General features: G+C 37.7%; 1 protein-coding gene across 3 annotated transcripts in view; it reads left to right on the top strand.

Moving 5' to 3' along the window:
* The window catches only part of ANAPC4 (anaphase promoting complex subunit 4), a 44,062-nt gene extending 35,136 nt beyond the window's left edge, over positions 1-8,926 (top strand). For 2 of the 3 annotated variants that reach the window (XM_082462555.1, XM_082462553.1), the window contains 9 exons: positions 1,024-1,117; positions 4,423-4,520; positions 5,088-5,149; positions 5,232-5,270; positions 5,367-5,468; positions 6,281-6,355; positions 7,288-7,461; positions 8,101-8,224; positions 8,591-8,926. In XM_082462555.1, coding sequence (XP_082318681.1) covers positions 1,024-1,117; positions 4,423-4,520; positions 5,088-5,149; positions 5,232-5,270; positions 5,367-5,468; positions 6,281-6,355; positions 7,288-7,461; positions 8,101-8,224; positions 8,591-8,818 — 996 coding nt within the window. In that variant the 3' untranslated portion in view covers positions 8,819-8,926. The remainder of the gene's footprint in view (positions 1-1,023; positions 1,118-4,422; positions 4,521-5,087; positions 5,150-5,231; positions 5,271-5,366; positions 5,469-6,280; positions 6,356-7,287; positions 7,462-8,100; positions 8,225-8,590) is intronic. The other variant, XM_082462554.1, reaches the window with a different exon arrangement.
* The last annotated feature ends 5,008 nt before the right edge of the window (positions 8,927-13,934 follow it).

The raw sequence follows: 13,934 nt of genomic DNA, 5'->3' as shown, positions 1-13,934 counted from the left end.
ATTACCAATCTCATTAGACAATGTTTAACTACTGTGAGGTTGTCAAACACATAGTGGCAGATACAGGTTTTTCCAAAATTTTAAGTTTTGCTTGAATGTTTAAATTTTATCATTGGTAATAAATACTGTCAGTTGTTTTGCTTAAAGTGGCAGGATCCCTTTCTTTATTTTCAAGAACATATCTGCCAAATACCCAAGAATGAATAATCATAGTTTGTCTGCCAGTCGTTCTTTTGAGTGAAAATGGAATTCCATTAATAACAAAGAAGTGCCTGGCCTGACTCACAACTACATTTTCATAAATGCTTTCCCTCATGATAACTGTCATAATTTTGGTATGCAGCAAAAGTGCTTTATTCATACTTCCCAATTCAGTCACTCAGAATATTAAAAAGATTTTGTTGAGATTTAATGAAATTAATCATTTTAATAGCCTCATTAGAGATTAGTGAAACTGTATGTGGCAAAAAGGAATATAATGACTGCTAGTATGGTTTGGGGCCAGTACTTTGATTCTTGGTGACAGTGCCAGCAGTTTTCTCCACCTGTGCTTTTGACTCTCATTGGCATTGTTGACAGAGCATTTCACTGTCATTACAGTGAAAAGGGCAAATAATATATTGATAATATTATAAAAATAGTAATGACCTCATGCATGTCTGAAAGCATCTTGAAGACTCTCAGAGTTGCATGGATCATGCTTTGAGAACTGCTGCCATAGATTAGACTGACAGTTGATACTTTTCAAATTAATTTATAAACTGACATATATAAGTTTAAAATGTGCTTCCTGAAAATAGAGCATGAAATTTAAACTCAATTTATAGTCTCTAAATCTACAGCATTCTAATGTTTGCAGTTCTGTTGCTTGGCATTTAGCAAATTTTGGTCATCTCACAGAATAATGCACTTTCAGAGGACTTGGCAGTAAAACAAAATAAGTAGAATAGTGTTAAATATAAACAATTTCGGAGCCTAATGCTTTGGTTTACAAAACTTAAATTTCTAATTCTGTACTTCTAGTACTTGAAAGACGAAGATGATGACCTTGTGTCACCCCCTAACACAGAAGGGAACCAGTGGTATGACTTTCTTCAAAACAGCAGCCACCTTAAAGGTATTTCATGAACCAACATGGACTTTGGCCATGTTTATATTTATTTGAGACCAGTACATCAGCAAGTGTACTTGCTGAATACTTATCTAAGTTCTTTAGATTTATCTTTTGTGTCCATTTTATTTGATTAGAGAAACAGTAAAATAATAACAGTGTATGACATTACCATGTTCAGAAACACTCTGATATTAACTGTGATGTAGTAAGATTGCTTAAGTATTGTCTGTTATAAAAAATATGTATAAAAAATAGGATATTGGGAAGAAAACTATAGAGCCTATTAGTTAGAGAAGTCTATTTTGCCAGTAGCTTTTAAGAGCATATAATGCTTTTAACTCCTATAATGGTGCATCACTGTATTCTTCTGAGGTGGTTTTTTTTTTTACTTGTTATGCCTTTCATTCTCTAGGATGTTGATTTGGTAAAACTTTATTTAGCCAACATTACTGGGAATGCAACACTAAATAGCAACCATTAAATATGTCGAAACGTCTCCATTTTAGATGAAAAGATTTTTAAAGCATCTGTTTCTTTGCTTTCTCAAAGAATAATCTGACCACAGTTTAGCTATTTCTTAGATCCTCGGGGTAATAGCCACATACATGTATTACCTCCTTTAATCTTCACAAGAACCTATGAGGTAGGTAGTTGTTATCTTCATTTTACTAGTGAGGAAACTGAAGGTTAGAGAAGGCCCCAAGATGATACAAGGTGGTAAGCGATAGAGCTAGGATTCTGCTAACTTGAGAGCCTGAGTTTTTAACTGGACTCAGTAGTGACCTCTGCTCTGTGTGGTTGCTGTGTATCTGAATGAGTGAGTGAGTGGGGGGAGGCAGAGAAATCTCAGGCCCAGAACTTTGCTTACTGCTTGATTTAACCTTACAAGCCCAAATTCTTTTTCAGAGCAGGACGTATTTTACATTGCTTGAGAGTCTTAAGATCAATTGAGAGAGATGGATTGATGTAAGTTAGCTATTGAATGGAGGGGAAATAAAAGTACAGCTGACTCAGCTCATTTACCATATTTAATCAGGATGTCCAAGGAGTAAGGAAGGATGCCTGGGGAGGGCTGATGGCAGTGTACCAGCAGGGGTGGCACCTGGACCCTGTCACTGTTGGGCTAATATCCATCCTGGGGACTTCGGGCTAAGAACGGGTTCTACCCTTTTTTCTCCCCACATCTTCTATGGCTGAATAGAAAGGCGTAATCTTAGTTACAGGTCTCATGTTTAACTTCAGATTAACTCCATCTCTTAAATGCTTAAGTGTTTGCTAGTATGTGACTTTGGACAAGCTCATTAATCTCCCAGTTTCTTAGTCTAGTATGAAGTAATACCGACTGTCATTATGGAGCTATTAAGAAACCTTTAATGAAACTTCTTCCTAGCACTTCGCAAAAATCAAGTGCTAAATGCTTAGCGCACGTAGCTTCCCAGGGGATGTGAGAGAGTTGGTGTTGTTACGTGGGTAGAGGTCGGTGTGCTGGAAGCTGGGCTGCCCGGGCTGAAGTCCTGCTCTGCCACTCCCTGGTGTGTAGCTGAGGGCACGTTGCCTGACCTCTTTGTGCCCCAGTTTTCTCTTCTGTAAAGTGAGGATGATCAGAGCGCCTCCCTCAAAAAGCTGTTGGGAAGATTAAACAAATTAATCTAGATGAAGCACTTAGGATAGTGCCTGGCACGTAGCAAATAAGCAGGCAGTATGCATCTGAGCTGTTTTTACTCAAGACACTTGTGACACCAAAATGAGAGGCTTTTTTCCCTCCTGAGACCAATTCTGACACCAACTGGGTGTCCTACAGTTCGATTCTGACACTAACTCTGCAGAGTTACCACCAGACCCCACAGGGTTAGGGCTTAGTCCCACAAGACTGCCCCAACTTCAGAGTTCAGTCACAAGTACTGGGTCCCCAGGTTACCCACATTTCTGTTCCACTTGGCTACAAAGTTGGGGGTTCCCAAACTTCAGTTTTAATAATTTGCTAAAATGGCTCACAAAACTCAGAAACACTTAACTTACATCTACCAGTTTATTATAAAGGATACCACTCTGGAATAGCCAAGTGGAAGAGATGCACGGGGCAAGGTATGGGGAGGGGCGTGGAGCTTCCATCCCCTCTCCAGGCACACTGCCCTCCCAGCACCTTAATGCATGCATCGACCCAGAGGCCCTCTGCTCTGTCGTTTAGGGGCTTTATGGAGTTTTCATTATGTAGGGGTTAGGGGCCATTGGTGACGGGACTCACGCTAGCTTCTCTCCCCTACCCGCAGGTTGAGGAAGGAAGGGGCTGAAAGTTCCAAGCTTCTAATCAAGGCTTGGTCTTTATGGAGACCAGCCCCCATCCTGAAGCTATCTCAGGGCCTCATTAAAACAGAGTATGCTCCTGTCATCCTTATCACTCAGGAAATTCCAAGAGTTTTAAGGAGCTCTGGGCCAGGAACTGGGGACAAAGACCAAATATCTCTCTGATACCACAGCATCTGTCACCTGTTGGGAGCTTAAAATGTTAACACGATTAAAGCTCCTTTTATCCAGCATAGCTGGGACATGAGGTGCTGTGAGGGAGGCCTGCAGAGCACAGTGGAAGAGGGTGGGCTTGGGAGTTGGACCTGGGTTTGATTGAGAGGTCTAGCTTCCTAGTCATTCTCACACTGGGCAATTGCCTACACCTCCTAAGCCTCATTTTTTTTTTTTAATCAGTAAAATAAAGAGTATGATGCTTAATATATACAGCTATTGTAAACAATAGAAACAATAGGTATAAAAAGAACCTAGCATACTTGGTGTCACTAAATGACAAATTATATATTACTTTCTACTGATAAAGTAGTCTTTTCTAAATAAAGTAAAGAGCTTATTTTCATAGCACCAGTTTCTTGTCTCCTGTTTTTGTTTTCACTATCACACTCTTCCAAAACAAGTGCTGTTGTTATACCATGGTGGTGAAGAAGAGAGAAAAATGAACTTATTTCATTGTATGTCTTATGGTTCCCAAATCACCCCTTTCTTCTTATAGCCAGCAGAAGCATACTGTTGGATTTTGGTGGGAAAAATAAAATATAGAATAACAAGCTTCAAGGACTCAGCTTGTAGTGAGTGTGGTGGCTTTCCGTGGACTGGCAGCAGGGGATGGTGCAAGGCAGGAGGCCACGGTCATTTCTAGTGAGCTCGTGCCAAGGCGTAATGAAGTGGCCAGGGAGAATTCCAGCGTCAGATAAGCTGTGTGGGCTGGCTCTAGCAGTAGATTAGTTTCTCCTAGTTATCTAGTTTGTTACAGCTTTTTATTTTTTGTTTTTGTTTCAAACCAGAAAGTCCTTTGCTGTTTCCTTATTATCCTCGAAAATCATTGCATTTTGTGAAAAGGCGGATGGAGAATGTTATTGATCAGTGCTTGCAAAAGCCAGCAGTAAGTTTGAAAGAAACGCTTGTTTTTGTGTAGGAGCAAGAATATCCACGATATGTGGCTCACTTATGTAAATGATCGTAGTTATTAAGATGAACCATATCAAAATGCTGATGTTCAACTATTTTTGACTAACAAAAATGGCAGTTTCATATGGTTCACTCTAATATTTCCTCTTATTGTTGCTTTCTTACATAAATTAAAAAATAAATACATGGTTATTGAACGTGTTGACGTCCTTTAGTATTTTATTTGTGCCCAGAACAAACTTATTATAAAAGGTCTTAGTTACAGAGCTGATGTGTCTGTTAACTACCGAACGATGGATGATTGATGCTATGAGACTGGAAGAGGTGGTTTCTAACCTGCCATCACTTATCTCCAGGGTCCTTTTCAGCTCAGAACTTTCTCTCTTCCTTACTGTCATGACTGTCATTAAAGTTTCTTGCATGAAGGTTGGTGATATAGATGATTTTGCACTAGACTTAAACAGTGACGATCAGTCACTTTCTGTGAGTATTTATTTTTGTGTATGTACGTGCTTTAATTATATTTTTAAATCTTATTTAGGATGTGATTGGAAAGTCAATGAATCAAGCAATATGTATTCCATTATATACAGATGCTAGAAGGTAATTCTATTTACCTTTTTGGGTGGTATAATTCAGCAGCCAATTAAAATTTTTCTTACTTTTTTTTTTTCTTTTGTTTTAGTGAGGACTCCACACGTAGATTGTTCAAATTCCCTTTTCTGTAAGTGTCTCTGCCCTATCTCATGTGAATAATACAGTTTTGTTCTATGCATTGGTAGCTAAATAATCATGTTTTGACATTAATTTTTTTCCTTAGGTGGAATAATAAAACCTCAAATCTGCATTATCTTCTTTTTACTATTTTAGAAGATTCACTTTATAAAATGTGCATCTTAAGGAGACATACTGATATTTCCCAGTAAGTATTAATCTGAAGTTTGAACCAAGGAGATAAGATTTTATTATTTTTAATCATAAAACATACCGCTTCCCTTCCGTACATTTCAGGTTTTAGTTAAGCTGCCTTATGACTTTAGGCTTGCTAACTTAACTGTTCTGGTCTTTGTTTTCACATTTTTAAGGTGGTAATGCCAAATTAGGAAGCTATATGATCCCTTTTAATTCTAGATTATTTAATTTTGTATTGGTATATAGCTGTTACGTGTAGGATATTTTTAGGGTTAGGAAAAATATAACAACAGAATAGTCAGGATTATATCTCATCAACTTGTGGAAGTTCAAAATTATATTTTGGCATCCTTATAAAAAGGATTTTTACCTCAGGTTAAGTATGCCTTTCATTAAACAAGAAGCCTTGCATATAGAGACTTCTTTTGAGAATGCAAATAAAAGTTTTGAAAAATAAATAATATTCAGAATGTCACTAGGATCTTAAATGATTTTAAATCTAAACCTGAGGGAAATTTTTTGAAACCAAGATGTAGCCCGAGAGAAATAATTTGGTTGTCCCAAACATCCTTCTTTTATAAGGAATCTTGCACTTTGGTGACTATAAGATTTTAAACTAAGTTGTAATTTTGATGTTAGTTTTATCTGTCAGGGGTTTAAATCAGTTATCAGTATTCTAGAGTGAGTGTAATAGTATTTTGGTCTGGGGTTTGGTGATTAGGTAAATGTACTAACAATCATGTTCTTTCAAGCATATATAGATTATTGCCTATCCAAGTTGTTCTACAAAGTCTCTTCCCCCACCCCCTTTCTTTCTTGAAGATCTGTAAGTAATGGACTAATTGCTATTAAATTTGGGAGCTTCACATATGCCACAACTGAAAAAGTGAGAAGAAGGTAAATCTTGAATCTTGTTTGAGTGAGATGTATATAGAATAAATACAATTATAGGAATATGGTTAGACTCAGTTACAGTGATGATATTCTTAGAAGGCCTTCGTCATTTGCAACTTAGGGGGCTGGGTTGGTTATGTATTTTATACTTAGAGGATGATTTGACTTACAGTGAAAGGAACCTTACTGGCCTGCAGGAATTTTTATAGTGTGCTTTCCTACAATTAATACTTCTGAGCTCTTTGTCCACTAAGAAAGTAATGTGGTTCCAGGGGGCAGATGGCTGAAGGTCTTCTTATGACCAGCAGGGGTGTGAGGTGGTATCCTTCTCACTGGGGTGGGATTTTCTTAGGGCACAAAGGGTAAGGATACTTGATGTCATCCTGAGGCTTTTGCAAGAGAAAGAACTGACACTAATCCTAAACCAACCTTTTTCTTACTCTTTTCCTTACATAAACGAAGTTCTTTATGATAATGTCTTTGAAGTTGTGTCTTTTCATATGTAAATCTTATTTTTACTTTTCATTCTAGTTAACTCTGTTTATTATATATATGTATATATGTATATACACACACACACACACACACACACACACACATATGTATATACATGGTGTCATTCATGGAATCTCCACAGGCTTAAGGCCTGACCATTGATGTCAAGAGTTTTCTGGAGCTGTGAACCAAGTTCACAGGTTTTTTTTTTTTTCATGATTATCTATTTTCAGGGCCTAGTTATATTTGTGAGTAATCAGTACAGCAGGTAACTGTGACTTTAGTGTAAACTAATGATATATTTTAAATGTTACTGTATAGAATGTCACTTGATATTTTCATTGTCAGTTTTCTGCTTGGTACCAGTATAATGTTATATATACAGTATTTTCTCAGTCATGATAACATCTTTGATATAACAAAACTTATTTTAATTCTAGCACCTACAGTTGTTTAGATGCACAGTTTTATGATGATGAAACTGTCACAGTAGTTCTTAAAGACACTGTAGGACGTGAAGGAAGAGATAGACTCTTGGTCCAGTTGCCGTTGTCTTTAGTGTATAACAGTGAAGATTCTGCAGAATATCAATTCACTGGGTCTTACTCTACAAGGTAACTTACATTAGTAAGATTGTCTTTCTGATAGAACATTTAAATGTTTTTTTAATGTATATTGTACATTCTGGTTCTTTAGGTATGATAGATAAATAAAGTCAGCTGAGCAGAAATGCTCCTATTTTTTTACTGAAAAAATACTGGCTTCAACAGCTCTTCTGTCAAGAATTATTTGCTGGAACAAGGTGGGGAATTATTTGGTGTGGAGAATGGAACTTCTGTTTTCAAGGATAGCATGAACCCCAGTTTGTAGTAGAATTATTTTAGATTTGCCTTTAGTATTTTCCTTTCAGAATTAGGGCCTCAGTAGCCACATAGAGGTTCAAGGTCAGTTCCAAGAGATGGCTTTAGATTGAGATTTAAATAAGCAGATCTCTAATTTTTAAAATGAGTCCATTTGCTTACCTTGAAAGTGAATCAAAAACCTTTCTAAGGTTTCTGCCTTAGAAAGGTATTCTGCCTATTTGGAAACGCAGTTTTTTCATAGAATATAGTATCACAGCTTTTTTATACAGTAGCTGGTAGAATTATATTGGAAATGGGAATATTGGTAGAAATCAAACCCTGATACCACCCCTAGTAAACCAGGGGGAACAGCCCCATTTCACTCCTGGGTTGGTTTTCTTCCCTCTCTAGGCTAGATGAGCAGCGTAGCGCTATTCCCACCCGTACCATGCACTTTGAGAAGCACTGGAGATTACTGGAAAGTATGAAAGCACAGTATGTTGCTGGGAATGGTTTTCGCAAAGTGTCCTGTGTGGTAAGTATTAAATTGTTGCAAAGAGTAACAGAAGCAACAGGATCTGTCAGTCCTCTCAGTGCAGACATTTAGTGATGTCAAGCTTTTATTGATTATGAGCATGTAGTGGCCTTAGCTCTTTAGTTCTCTTGTTCTGAGAAAGCTTACTGAGTAATTAATGACAATTTTAGATTTTAGTAATCTTGAAATTGTATGTGGAGATCCTTTTATACAAAATGAAAGCTGAGTTTAGGGATTTTGTTGTAAATTGATGGGAAAATAACTTTCCTATAAAACCACTTTTTTCAGATTTCTGATTTCTAATTTTTTATACATAATGTATTAGTTAAGCCATTTTAAAAGTTCTTTATTTGGCCTTTTCTTTAGTTAAGCTCGAATCTCCGTCATGTGAGAGTATTTGAAATGGACATAGACGATGAATGGGAGCTTGATGAGTCTTCGGATGAAGAGGAGGAGGCCAGTAGTAAGCCTGTAAAAATAAAGGAAGAAGTATTGTCTGAGTCGGAAGCAGAGAACCAGCAAGCTGGCACTGCTGCTTTAGCTCCAGAGATGGTCATTAAAGTAGAAAAACTTGACCCTGAGCTAGACTCATGATCTAGCTTGCCGTTATTTTTTATGTCCTCTTGTCAGAAAGGACACAGATGATGATCGAAGATGTGTTGGACCACTTAATTTTCTTTGTGAAATAAACAGTAAATTTTATTTTTTTTTATTCTGCGTCATCTTCTTTTAGTGGTGTAGCCACTGTGATAGATTTTCTTCTCACCAAGATTTCTTTTTAATACTGTGTGCAGAACTAGTGTTAAAGAAAATATAAATTGAATGTGAGGAAAGAGTTTAGTCTTTTCTGTCAAAAGGTAGGTATCAGGAATCATTCCTGTGTCAGGAAGAAATTACGTTTAGTCATTCATCACTGGAAGTTTTGATGCATTTAGTATTTTTAAAACGCAGACAACATTTATTCCTGTTTTTCCATCTTCCTCTTCTAGTTCATTTTAGATCTCCAGAATGCTTTCAAAATTATGTATTTATACTGATTTACTGTAATCCTAAATAAGCCAAGAGATGGGTACTATCTTTATGATTTAAATAGCAAAAACATTGCTTGACACCTGCATGATTAGCTTTTCTCACTGTTACTTTATTTGAGCTCTGAATTCTTTGAATCACCAGTGTTTAGAAGTGTATTTTTCCTCTGTTTAGAATTGGTCAAGGACATATGTGGCTGGCTGTGTGGTTGGTTCCTTGGGAACATGAGAAATAGGGATCAGCTAAACATAATTTAGCATTAGTGCAAATGAGCGCTTGTTGATTTCCTAATGCTCATTCCTAAAGTAGAATGGTACTGTCATGTGACTTTCAAAGTTTCCATTTCATATATGAATTCTTTTTTTTTTTTTTTGTCTGTGTTGGGTCTTCGTTGCTGTGCGTGGGCTTTCTCTAGTTGCGGCGAGCGGGGGCTACTCTTCGTTGCGGAGTGCAGACTTCTCATTGTGGTGGCTTCTTTTGTTGCAGAGCACGGGCTCTAGGTGTGCGGGCTTCAGTAGTTGTGGCGCACAGCCTTAGTTGCTCCGTGGCATGTGGGATCTTCCTGGACCAGGGCTCGAACCCATGTCCGCATTGGCAGGCGGATTCCTAACCACTGCGCCACCAGGGAAGTCCTATGTGAATTCTAATATCAGTTCACTGGGAAGTAAAAGAATCACTTTTGAAAGCTTTAAATATCTTTAGGCAGCAACATATACTATAACCAGGTAAGTGGGTAACTGCAAGATTGCTGTGTCATTTGTCTGTTTCTTTAATAGGGATCTGTTGTACTTTGATTTTAGGTATGTCACACTTAAGATTCTCGAGGTACCTCAGTTGGACTGATCTTTGCTGGTTTCGAAGGGAAAACTGAAGAGAATCCACTGTTGTGTGCATAAGCTTGGAGATTAGAACTCTTTTCAGGAGACCGACCATGCTAGCCCTCAGCCTTGCACTTAACAGTCCTTAAATACGATTAATATACAGTTTACATAAATGTTTGTTAATGGTTGGTCAGTGTTGATGGCATAGTGCAGAATGCCTTGAATTAACTTCTGTCAGCAAGAAAGGTGAACTGTCAGATGACATTACAGAGAAAGTACAGGTTGTAGGTATGTGGAGCAAATTAGGGTAAATGCATTGCACAGATATACCACATAACATTTAAATAACTTTGATGGATTTTAGGGACAAGTAATTACAGATTGTTCTTAGAATGAATTACAGTCTCAAAATAAGCAGCCAGTTCTTTGTTAGACTAATCTGTCTCATGTGACTTCATTAAATTTATGAAGATTTTTTGATATGTGAATATTTGCTTTCTATGGTTCCAGCATAGGGATAGATTGAAACTGGGACTCCTAGACTCTGCCCTTATCTTGAGCCAGGGATCAGAAATAGTTCTATTGATGCACTAGCTGTCCCTTAACATTGAGTTAAATTAATAATGTGAATCACTCCTACATGCACCCAGCGTTCATAGCAGGAGTGTGTACAATAGCCAAGACATGGAAGCAACCTAAGCTTCCAACAGATGAATGAATAAAGAATATGTATGATACACACACACACACACACACACACACACACACACAGTGGAATATTACTTAGCCATAAAAAGAGTGAAATATTGCCATTTACAGCAACATGGATGGACCTAGAGAATATCATAGTAAGTGAAGTAAGACAGAGAAAGACAAACATATGATATCGCTTATATGTGGAATCTAAAAAATAATACAAATGAATTTATTTATAAAACAGACGCACAGACACAGAAAACAAACTTATAGTTACCAAAGGGAAAGCGGGGGAGGGATAAATTAGGAGTATGGGATTAACAGATAACATACTACTATATATAAAATGTGAAACAAAGACTTACTGTATAGCACAGGGAACTATATTCAATATCTTGTAATATTCAATATCTTGTAATAAAGGAAAAGAATATGAAAAAATATATATATAACTGAATCACTTTGCTGTACGCCAGTAACAAAATATTGTTAATCAATTATACTTCAATTTAAAAAAATGTGAATCATTCCTAATTATAGGAGTATAGTTTTTTCATTAATGCTTTTAATGTGTATGATATATCACCTATTTCAGAACTGGGTTTGTATTATATCAAAGTGAAAAAGTTTAAACTGATATCTGCATATATCTTTTTTATGTTTTAATAAGTATAAAACAATTTTCTGTTTATCATTGTATTTTTTTTTTTTTTTGAAATGGACCTCAGGTTATTTCTCTTTTTTATTTATTTATTTATTTTTTTGGCTGTGTTGGGTCTTCGTTTCTGTGCGAGGGCTTTCTCTAGTTGTGGCAAGCGGGGGCCACGCTTCATTGCGGTGCACGGGCCTCTCACTGTCGCGGCCTCTCTTGTCGCGGAGCACAGGCTCCAGACGCGCAGGCTCAGTAATTGTGGCTCACGGGCCTAGTTGCTCCGCGGCCTGTGGGATCTTCCCAGACCAGGGCTCGAACCCGTGTCCCCTGCATTGGCAGGCAGATTCTCAACCACTGTGCCACCAGGGAAGCCCTATCATTGTATTTTTAGATATGTGCTGTCATTTCCACATCATTAGAAATTTTGCTTTTAATATTTAGAAGCAATCTGATCATTACAGATTATCACTTTATTTCTAGTATATTTAGCAGCACGTGCTGAATTTGAGTTTTGAATTTAGTGAATGACAAGTAAGGTGTGGGGACGTGAGCACCCTGGGCCGTGGGACTCCACCAGTTACGGGCTGTGTGCGGGACTCTGGGCCCTGACCTTTGTACAGTGGGCATAAGTGAGAACCTGTCCCAGGTGTGAGGACTAATGAGGGCTCAGTAGAGCATTGTGGTTGGCATGTAGGAGACACCTGATAGATTAGCACTTCTTAGTACAGTATTCTGTGCTGCTCTTTTCTGTGTTAAATTGTGTTAGTGTTTTAGAAATTTAAATAGCCTTTTTCTTTTTTTCTCCATCAGACTTATTGGACTGTGACAATAGTCTTTTTAAGTCTCTGGGTTTCTTTTTTTTTTTTTCGTTTTACTGTTGACTTTTTTCCAAAATAAAAATTTTACTCTCTAAAAGATGCTAAAACATGTTTTATTCAGAGCATTTGAATATAAATGTGAAGAAAACTCTTAGCGTATAGCCTGAGTTTATGATGCCATAACTAGAGGAGTCTGTATATGTCTGAATTAATCTAAGTTTCCATTCTTGAGGAGGCCCAGCAAGCAGACGTCTGCTCAAAACTTCTAGAGGATGCTATACCTGAAATTATGGTTTGCATGATTTCGCCAGGGGCAAATCAGTTTCTTTGGCATCTCTTGAAGTTGTGACAATTATCTATAGACTGTTTGCATTTATTAGAATCTATGTTTGACTGCGCGTGTCATCTTTGGTTCTCACTGAGCCGGAGGGAGATGGTACCTAGGATTACACAAAGTCAAGGTCACAAAAACCTTATAATGTGAGAGGAAGATATTAATATTTAGATAATATTAGAGCAGAAAATAGTATTTGAACTCTTAGGAGGAATATTCAGATCAGAAGTTCTCAATTGTTGAAGGGTTAGTGCTAAGAAGTGAATTGTTAATATGGTAGATAATCAATGTTTTTCACTTTCTGAGTGAACTAGAACAGGATTTCCCATGAAGCACAGGCCACCACATAAAAATCACCTGGGCCAGTGATTAAATATGCAAATTTATGGGTGCTTCCACAGGCCTGCTCAGTCAGAATGTGAAGGTGGGGCCCAGGTCTGCATTTTTAACCAACTCACCTGTTCTTATGCCCACCGAGGGTAAGAACCAGTATTCTCCACAGAAGCTATTTTTTAGTAATTAGATGTTTAGTGTTTTTTTGTTGTTGTAAGGTTAAAAGCTGTTCCCTTAGATGCATTGAAAATTGATGTATTTTTTTTCTTTAAAAATAACCCTCACTGGTGATGAATTTCACATGCAAGGTGCTCACACTTCCATTAAGTCTATTTAGATGGCGGTGGACCTAATTGTACCCCAACTCTCTACGTACTACGGCATGTATAAATGAATCCCTTAAGGCCACATTTCAGCCCTAGGAAGGTCTGGTTCAGCCAAGTAATAGATGCTGAGTTGGGTCTCTGTGGGCCATGCGAGTTGGTAATATTCCATTTCAGTTCATAAATGTCACCTTTCCTCAGGTGTGTGCAGTCAGACTGAAGTCACAGTGCCTCTGGACACGAAGTGTGCTGTGTGGTTACTGCTGTACCGATGATAAAACTGTCCCATGACATGACTTAATGACGCTGTGTTTACCGGCTTGATAGATGTTTTAAACGTTTAAGCAAGGAGATAAATCTGTAGTTCATGCCTCCTGCCTCCGACTTCCGATGTTGTCATATTCCCCCAACCAGACTGGATTCCTGATTCCGGTTGCAGAGGGAACATTCTTATTTTAAATTTCCCCACTGTTCAGATGATAAAACTGGGTATTTAGGAGCCCAGCTAGATGTGATTGTCAACATTGTAAGTGACGCTGCACAACTTTCTAACATTGATAACAGCTTCCTTCCCATTTTCCTTTCCACCGCTTATTCTGTCCTGCCCAATTCTTGCAGGAAGGCATGTGAAGGATTTTTAAAAAAAAAGATTTGGTTTGCTCTCTTGGGGTGCAAAGTCAAGATATCCGCCGGGTGGCAGAACG

Source organism: Balaenoptera physalus, assembly GCF_965194825.1.
Source record: "Balaenoptera physalus genome assembly, chromosome: 5".
Classification (NCBI taxonomy): Eukaryota; Metazoa; Chordata; class Mammalia; order Artiodactyla; family Balaenopteridae; genus Balaenoptera; species Balaenoptera physalus.
This window is presented reverse-complemented; position numbering and strand designations above follow the sequence as displayed.